Source organism: Babylonia areolata, chromosome 23, assembly GCF_041734735.1.
Source record: "Babylonia areolata isolate BAREFJ2019XMU chromosome 23, ASM4173473v1, whole genome shotgun sequence".
Taxonomy (NCBI): Eukaryota; Metazoa; Mollusca; class Gastropoda; order Neogastropoda; family Buccinidae; genus Babylonia; species Babylonia areolata.
Window position 1 is genome coordinate 5,075,806 of NC_134898.1, and position 9,366 is coordinate 5,085,171.

At 40.8% G+C, this 9,366-nt stretch overlaps 1 protein-coding gene across 1 annotated transcript in view; it reads left to right on the plus strand.

Annotated features, from left to right (window-relative positions):
• LOC143298253 (arginine kinase Oct f 2-like) overlaps positions 1-8,589 on the plus strand; it is a 38,912-nt gene extending 30,323 nt beyond the window's left edge. Inside the window, exons 2-6 of the mRNA XM_076611066.1 lie at positions 1,691-1,947; positions 3,098-3,246; positions 5,125-5,290; positions 6,902-7,082; positions 7,559-8,589. Coding sequence (XP_076467181.1) covers positions 1,691-1,947; positions 3,098-3,246; positions 5,125-5,290; positions 6,902-7,082; positions 7,559-7,701 — 896 coding nt within the window. The 3' untranslated portion in view covers positions 7,702-8,589. The remainder of the gene's footprint in view (positions 1-1,690; positions 1,948-3,097; positions 3,247-5,124; positions 5,291-6,901; positions 7,083-7,558) is intronic.
• The last annotated feature ends 777 nt before the right edge of the window (positions 8,590-9,366 follow it).

Here is a 9,366-nt window from a genome sequence, read left to right on the forward strand (position 1 = left end):
GGAAGGAAGTATGAAGACCAGAAAGACCAGGGTTTCTTTATGCCTCCTGGGACTCTCCTATGGATCAGGTGTATATGATGTCTTTTGGATCACACACACACACACACACACACACACACACACACACACACACACACACACACACTTAAAAGAGCAATGGTTCTCCCCGTTTTAGGAGAATTAGGAAGATTTCCTATTAGCCTAAAAATAATATGTCAAGTTTTTGGCTATTGGATACACATATTAGAGCTTCATCAAAATTCACTTGTATACACAACATATAACTGCATGTATCGTCAAACAAATGAAAATGTTAAGTGGCTACTTTTCGTAAGAAATGTATTAACTAGCACTGGGTTAGATCATGTTTGGAAAAATCAGTTCACTTTTAGTGTTAAAAAATTAAAGCATACTGTATCCAAGAAGCTTGAAAATGAATATATAAAATTTTGGAAACAGAAACATGACAGTTCATCTAAATTAGCATTTTACAAGAACGCTGTGACAAATTCTAAAATTGAACTGTATTTAAAGAATACAGCAAATACACAACACAGGAAAGCACCGACCATGTTACGAATCAGCGCCCATGACTTACAAATCGAACGGGGAAGATATAAAAATACACCGAAAGAACAAAGACTGTGTGATACTTGTAACAGTTTAGAAGATGAGATTCACCTTTTAGACAATTGTGTAAAGTACAATACTTACAGACACAGATTCCTAATCGATATATGTCATCCAAATGCAAAGCCTAGTGAACTGATCCTTCTAACAGAAATACAGCCAAGGCTGGCGAAATTTGTTCATGAATGTTTCTCTTCTTAATATGCTCATGTTTATGTTTCATTGTGTCTTATAAACTTTAAGGTTTTATGACAATAAAAAGTATTCTGTTCACACACACACACACACACACACACACTGACTTGTGTGTGTGTGTGTGTGTGTGTCTCCAGTAAACTCAGGTCAGCATGTGTAAAAGATCATATTCTAAATTTAATGTCTGTTAATAAGGAAAGGTGCTGAACTACTTGCTTTTACCAAAAGAAAATGTCAGATATGTCAAGGATGGTTAGTGATTTTTTATTCTATTTTTTTATCATGGTTCAAGCAAGAAATGTGAGCTTTTTGGTATGTTTCTCTTATTGTCAGTACAAATTTGTTGATCTTAGAGATGCGCTGTAATGTACTGTTTGTTTCTCTGAAACTATGTTAACTGCTGATGAAAGTTAATAGATACCTCTGCTTGTAGACTGGGGCTCGATGGATGATTTTCTGTGTTTGTTGAATGAGAAAAAATATAAAACACTGCTGAAGTGACCAGGCAGAAGTGCTGGGTTCTCTCATGACAATGTGATCTCAGCTGCACAGTTGACTGTTAGGAGATAACACATCATGTGTGTATTAGGGAGCAGGAAGGAGCGGACTTGTACTGGTGTTGTGATAAGAGATATTGTACCAAGAATGACTTGGAAAGTCATTATCACGTTTTCATATTCTCTGTCAATAAAACCTTGTAACTCTGATGTCATTGAAAGCGAAGAAAAAATGTTACCTAAAGAAGTAAAAGAAAGAAAAAAAGGGATGAACTTTGCAGAGGTTATATGGATCCCCACTCCATCCCCATTCTTCCTGCCCACGCCCACGCCCACACTCAAAAAAAGAAATGTTTATGTATGTGCAGGGTGTGAGAATCCTGAGAGTGGTGTCGGCATCTATGCCTGTGACCCTGATGGCTACACCGTTTTTGCCCCCGTCCTCGACAAAGTCATCAAGGACTACCACAAAGTGGGTGAACTCAAACACCCCAAGCCTTCCTTTGGGGAGACAGAGATCAACTTTGGTGACCTGGATCCCAGTGGGGAGATGATTGTATCCACCCGTGTGCGTGTGGGTCGCTCACACGACTCGTTCGGCTTCCCTCCTGTCCTCTCAAAGGAGGTGCATATTCAATGTCGCAATTGATGAAACTTTAAAATTATTTCTAAGTCTGAGCACTCTTGTTAGAAACTTATGTTGCAAGAAAACAACAGCAGGGAAAGAGGTGCATATTCAATGTCGCAATTGATGAAACTTTAAAATTATTTCTAAGTCTCAGCACTCTTGTTAGAAACTTATGTTGCAAGAAAACAACAGCAGGGAAAATGAAACAGGCTTTGTTTTTTTTCAGAAAAAAAAAATGTTAGAAGCTAGAATGGAGAGGAGATGGGCTTCAAAGGGGAAAAATATTCTAGCATGCATAGGCACACACGCATTCATTTACTTGCACCCCCATCCCTCCACACAAACACATGGACACACACACACAATCTAAAAGCTTACTCTTCATTCTGGTTTTGAATGAGTGTGATACTTCAACCAGTCATGCTAAATGCCTCTCTGCTAATGTATTTAGTTGTCATGGAAAATTCCGGTACTCTTAATCTTAATGACTGAGAAATCAAACGGAAAATATGAAGCATAAATCTCTCTCATCAGACATAATGATCCTTTGGTACTGTCTACAGAAACACTGTTTAGTTTGTAAGTGTTTATCACGGCATCCATCATTTATTTTGCCTACTCTGATTTGCCTTTCTCTGCTTTGGTTAGTGATGCTGTTGCTTCTTCTTCTTCTTCTTCTGCGTTCATGGGCTGCAACTCCCACGTTCACTTGTATATACGCGAGTGGGCTTTTACGTGTATGACCGTTTTTAACCCGCCATGTAGGCAGCTTTACTCCGCTTTCGGGGGTGTGCATGCTGGGTATGTTCTTGTTTCCATAACCCACCAAACGCTGACATGGATTACAGGATCTGTAACGTTCGTATTTGATCTTCTGCTTGCATATACACACGAAGGGGGTTCAGGCACTAGCAGGTCTGCACATATGTTGACCTGGGTGATCGTAAAAATCTTCACCCTTTACCCACCAGGTGCCGTCACTGTGATTCGAACCCGGGACCCTCAGATTGAAAGTCCAACGCTTTAACCATTTGGCTATTGCGCCCGTCAATGCTGTTGCTTGAATTAGTATGCATGCATCACTTGTTTTCCCTTCCTTTTCTCATGGTTGTTTAAGTTGTTGACTTACTGTGGCTCATGTGGACAGGATCGTATTGAAATGGAGAAGAAGACAGTTGAGGCGCTGAACACCCTGGAGGGGGATCTGAATGGGACATACTACCCCCTGCTTGGCATGTCCAAGGAAGTGCAGAACCAGCTGACTGAGGACCATTTCCTGTTCAACGACAGTGACAGGTAGCTGCTGTGCCTTAAAAAGATATATAACTGAATAGATTTTATTCCATATAGCACTGTTCCCTAACATCCAGAAGGCTGAAACCATCTGCCAGGAAGACACATTAAAATGAGCACAGTGCAGTAAGACACTACAGTAATCCATGTTAAAATGATATAAGATAAAGACAAATAAAAGTAACAAAGTTGTTGAGAATTACAGATAGAAATTTACACATAATTGTATAATTAGACCAGACGAAGAGTACAAAACAACAACTAAACAAGGGTGAGAAATGTATCACGCAAAGCCCACATGTGATCGAAGTTGAAGTTGTGATCTAAACTGAAAATATATAAAAAGCAACATCATCACAGAAGAGAATTATACATAAAGTATACACATAATAGCATAATGTACAGTGGAGTGATGGCTAGAGGTAACGTGTCCGCATAGGAAGCAAGAGAATCTGAGTGCACTGGTTTGAATCACGGCTCAGCCGCCGATATTTTCTCCCCCTCCACTAGACCTTGAGTGATGGTCTGGACGCTAGTCATTTGGATGAGACAATAAACAGAGGTCCTGTGTGCAGCATACACTTAGCGCATGTAAAAGAACCCATGGCAACAAAAGGGTTGTTCCTGGAAAAATTCTGTAGAAAAATACACCTCAATAGGAAAAGCAAATAAAACTGCACTCAGGAAAAAACAAAAAAAAAAGGGTGGCGCTATAGTGTAGTGTTGCGCTCTCCCTGGGGAGAGCAGCCCAAATTTCACACAGAGAAATCTGTTGTGACAAAAAGAGAAATACAATACAATACAATACAATACAGTGCCAACAACCTGTGTAAGCTAGATGAGTGCAGAAATGTGTGCATGGAAAATCAAAATTGACAAATAAACAAGCTGACTAAGCAGAAAAATAAACATGCAATCAGTTTGTGTGATGAAGATTAATGGAGGCCTGGAATTTTTGGCTCCTGTGTGTAAACATAGTGAGGCTGTGTAGTTACACTGTTACAGTTGTTCAAGTGTGTGTGTGTGTGTGTGTGTGTGTGTGTGTGTGTGTGTGTGTGTGTCCTTTGTAAAAATACTTTGCCTACCAAAAGTAGGATCTGGCTTGAACAGTGAACAAAATGAATTCTTTCTGCACATTCCAGTTATAATTACAGTGCCTTTCTGGGAAAGGAACAAGAAATTGTAAACAGGCAATTGCTATTTCCACAGTCATCAATGTCACATTTTGATTTTTCACAAAAAAATTATGTACCTTTATCTTGCATACAAAATGGAGGTTGCTGAAATTTGATTTTAAAGTGTTTTGTGCAAAGGTCTCATTACTTCATGCACAGTGGTCATGAATGAGCATCTGAAAGAACAGAGTTTCTTGTTCTATCATGGCCTGTGCTTTATCACTGTTAATCTTTTGGCACACTATGATTGTGCCTGTGATAATGAGTTATACTTTCCAGGCCTATGATCTGTTCAAAAGAAAAAAAAAGGGGGGAAAGGAATTTTTACTGAAATTTAGTCATTTCAGGAAAATTGTTTAATTTTTTTAACATATGGCTTATGACTTTTGCACATGCGGCTAACGACGGTAACAAATAAATAAAATTATTAGTTTTCTAGGCACCAAAAATAGTCTGTTCACAGTCTTGGATAAAAATGCATCTGTTAACAGTCACCAATCTCCATAGATTCTATTCTAATTCTAGTTGTGTGTAAAGACACACACATGTGCCAAAAAAGAAGAAATCCTTCATCATGTGTGTAAGCTGATCTGTACTGGATTCTGAAGGCTCTACTGACGAGCATGAATAAAGAAAAGATAATGAAAAAATAAAAAAAAGGGAGAGAAAAGAATCCTTTGTCACATGTGTCAGTTGACTTGTGTAGGTTCCTGAAGGCTGCTGGAGGCTACGATGACTGGCCAATTGGCCGCGGCATCTTCCACACCCCTGACAAGAAGTTCCTGGTCTGGGTCAACGAAGAGGACCACTTGCGACTGATTTCCATGCAAAAGGGTGGCAACCTGAAGGAGGTCTACCTGCGTCTGGTCAAGGTAAGTTCTCCCCGGGGAAAGTAGCCTGGATTTCAGAAAGAGGAATCTGTTGTGACATAAACTTGTACAATGCAATACAGAATCACCATCAACTTGACAAATTCTGCTGTAAAAGAGAAACAGTTTCTTGACCTTCGCTGGTCACTGAAAACTAAGCCAGCACAAGTTCGTTGTTACAGGAATAGGTAATTGTACATGAACATACTTAACATCTTCTTCCTTGGCTGGATCTATAGATGATCCACATACTTATTCCAGGTTCTTCAGCTTTCTTTGACAATGCTAGTCAAGGAGAAAGAAATAACTACAGTACTCATACATTTGTATATGCATGCAGTGCCATGCTCACATGCACTTGTCCCATCTCCTTCTCATCCTCTGTCTCCCTGCTTCATGATCCCCTAAAGCTATGATATATTGCACATATCAAAAGGGTTGAAAAGGTAAACTTCACTTCATTATTTAAAAAAAGAAAAAAAGACAATATCAATCGAGCCCTAAAAGATACATAAATTGAAATAATATTGGAAAGCATACAGCTGACTGGACTGTAAGGCATAAATGCAGAGTACCAGGAAGAGAGGGGAAAAAGGCTAAAAAGAGAAGAGAAAAGGGGAAATGTTAGTATGTGGTGACGGGCGCAATAGCCGAATGGTTAAAGCGTTGGACTTTCAATCTGAGGGTCCCGGGTTCGAATCACGGTGACGGCGCCTGGTGGGTAAAGGGTGGAAATTTTTTACGGTCTCCCAGGTCAACATATGTGCAGACCTGCCAGTGCCTGAACCCCCTTCGTGTTTATATGCAAGCAGAAGATCAAGTACGCACGTTAAAGATCCTGTAATCCATGTCAGCATTCGGTGGGTTATGGAAACAAGAACATACCCAGCATGCACACCCCCGAAAGCGGAGTATGGCTGCCTACATGGTGGGTTAAAAACGGTCATACACGTAAAAGCCCACTTGCTATATACGAGTGAACGTGGGAGTTGCAGCCCACGAACGCAGAAGAAGAAGAAGAAGTTAGTGTGTGGTGAGAGAGCAAGATATCAGGTTGCTGCATCCTGCTTTCCATTCACTTTTGTTCACTGTCAGCTTGTCTTTCCACATAGCTCCCAATGACAGTTGTGTAGGGTGAATAACAGGACCTCCCACTGTGCAGAGCTGATGACTGCATCCAGTAACAGTGGAATGGACCAGAATTTTCTCAACCTTCACCAGACCTTATGTGGTGGTCAGATGAGATGATAAACCGAGGTCTCATGTGTAGCATGCACTTACTGCACATAAATAAACCCATGGCAACAAAACAGTTGTCCATGGCAGATTTCTGAAGAAAAATCTGCTCTGATAATTACACATGTGTGTACATGGGCATGAAGCCTGACTGAAAGATGCAGAAAAATAATGATGAGCACCTGATTGTAGTTGTCAGTCGGCTCTACCCAGGAAGGCAGCTTTCTGTGCAAATGGTTCTTTGTTTGCAAAGCGTGTAGTCTTTGACCAAAGATAAGATCTATGTAAGTATCAGTAATAATAATACCAGTATCCCCCCCCCCCCCCACTGTACACAGTGGATGACTGTGTCCCATGACAGAAGTGTGGTGTTTGCAGGCCATCCAAACACTGGAGAAGAAGCTGAGCTTTGCCAAGAAGGACAACCTGGGTTACCTGACCTTCTGCCCCTCCAACCTGGGCACAGCCCTGCGTGCCTCTGTGCACATCAAGATCCCCAAACTGGCAGCCACCCCTGACTTCAAGGAGTTCTGTGACAAACTCCACATCCAGGCCAGAGGTCAGTCAAGTGATTGGACAGGGAGTTTAGAGGGAAGGGAGGGGAAGGTGGAGAGCATGGTTTGAGGAAAAAATAGAACCACTCTTCCGTCTGCATGCTTACTTTTTCTTAGCTGTGCTCTCTAGTCTCTCTTCAGTGCTCAGTGTTTGTCATACTGTGCTTCTTAGGCCTTTCAGCTCCTCTGTTTGTCTGACCATCTCTTCCTGTCTCACCTGTCTTCTTGGACATCAATACTCACATCTCCTGAACTGGGTATGAATTTGTGAGAATGCACACCTGTGAGGGTATATCTGTTTGTGTTAAGTGTTCTTGGTTTTTTTGTTTTTTTGTTGTGGTTTTGTGTGTGTGTGTGTGTGTGTGTGTGTGTGGAAAAAGCATATGAGCAAGAAACTAGCAGCCAGGGTATTGTAATGAACTGTTAGAACAGGACAGAAGCTGGATACAGTGGTGGTCATGTGAATTGTCTGGTGTTGCAGGAATCCACGGTGAGCACACCGAGAGTGTGGGTGGTGTGTACGACATCTCCAACAAGAGGCGTCTGGGTCTGTCAGAGTTCGATGCCATCCAGGAAATGCGCAAAGGTGTGGAAGAGGTCATCCAGAAGGAGAAGTCACTGTAGGTCCAGTGCTCTCCCCTCCTTGTTGGCCGGTCAGCGTGGCAGCCATGTTGTACATAGCAGCGTGTGTTTCTTCAGGTGATGCAAGCGCTTTGGTCCAGCCCCGGAGGAAAACAACACTGGGGCACAGTGTATCATAAACCTTCATAGAAACCTTTTTAAGATGATAGAAAACAGCAAGCCAGACCATGTGGCAAACAATTAAAACTGTACGTGCTATTTATCTTTTTCATGATTTTTTAAGGGTGCTTTTCAAAGTAATTTCACTGTTTGTTAGCCTTTTTTGTTAGTGTGGTGTCTTCCACATTAAACTAGTTGCAAAACAATAGTTTGCCAGCTCTAAATATTCCAGATTTTATCTTGCAGATATGAACTAACATTGTTTGTATTAGAAAAACAAACAAACAAAGAACAACCATGATGACAGTTTTGTTTATGAACAAACCACAACCCTGTAGACTAGTTAGAAACCTTTTTCCCATGGCTTTAAAAAAAATTTATTATAGAGCTGTAGCAGCCAGGTCCAAAACACCAAACAGGCAAAAAGCTGCCACGATGCTGTCCTCTTTTGTTGGACATGTGGAAGGTGTGTGTGTGCTGTTTTTCACAGGCATACTTCACAGTTTCAAGCGGAAGATGGTTCAGTACCATGGCAGGAAAGTGGGTGTACCCATGAGGACTGACAGCCGGCGTGTCAGTGAAAGTATAGTGTTTTGCCACTCGCCTGTCTCCTCCGGTCTATTCCACATTATTCCTGTGATAAGCTAATCAATCGTCTGTTGTCGGAGTTGGTCGTGTGGGTCTGTCCACACATAACTTCATCAAAACAACAGTATCCGTTTGAAAACCCTGTTGTGAAATCTACCCCTATTAAAGTACATAGAAAAACAAGTCGTTGTCTGCATTGTTTCTTCTAATGTGTGTTTGCAAGGCATTTGTGTGTGATGAGAAACAGCTCTTCTCTTCTTTCTTTCATTTAAACATTTTTGTGTGTGTGTGGTTTTAGACAGATCTTAGAATTACTTATCATTTTCACATGGTTTTAGATAAAGAGAAATTATTTAGTTTTGAATCCATTATTCTTATCTGTTTTCAAGACAAAATGTAGTATTAAACAGTGGGTCTAGAAATGTTCCAGTATGCTTTTAAAGAACACATTTTGCTATGCCAGAAAGGCAATAATGGTCTTGATCTCAGACTAGGAATTAGAGTCACCTGGTAGTTTGTTAGACAAATGCTGTTTCATGAAGGGATTGGTAAAAACAAAACATGCTAACGTCTTTCAGAACAAAAACCTAATTATTAGCAGTATAGTTACAATTTAAGGTATTGAATTTTAGTTTCTAATTTAAAGAGAGAATTTCCTGTAATTGATTTTCTTTACATTGCACAGGAGGAACATTTCGATATTGACAGTCCATCTTTTGTCTGCATAAACACTTTATATGATCTATTTATTGAACTGTATTAGACAGGCGCAATAGCCGAGTGGTTAAAGCGTTGGACTGTCAATCTGAGGGTCCCGGGTTCGAATCACGGTGACGGCGCCTGGTGGGTAAAGGGTGGAGATTTTTACGATATCCCAGGTCAACATATGTGCAGACCTGCTAGTGCCTGAACCCCCTTCGTGTGTATATGCAAGCAGAAGATCAAATACGCACGTTAAAG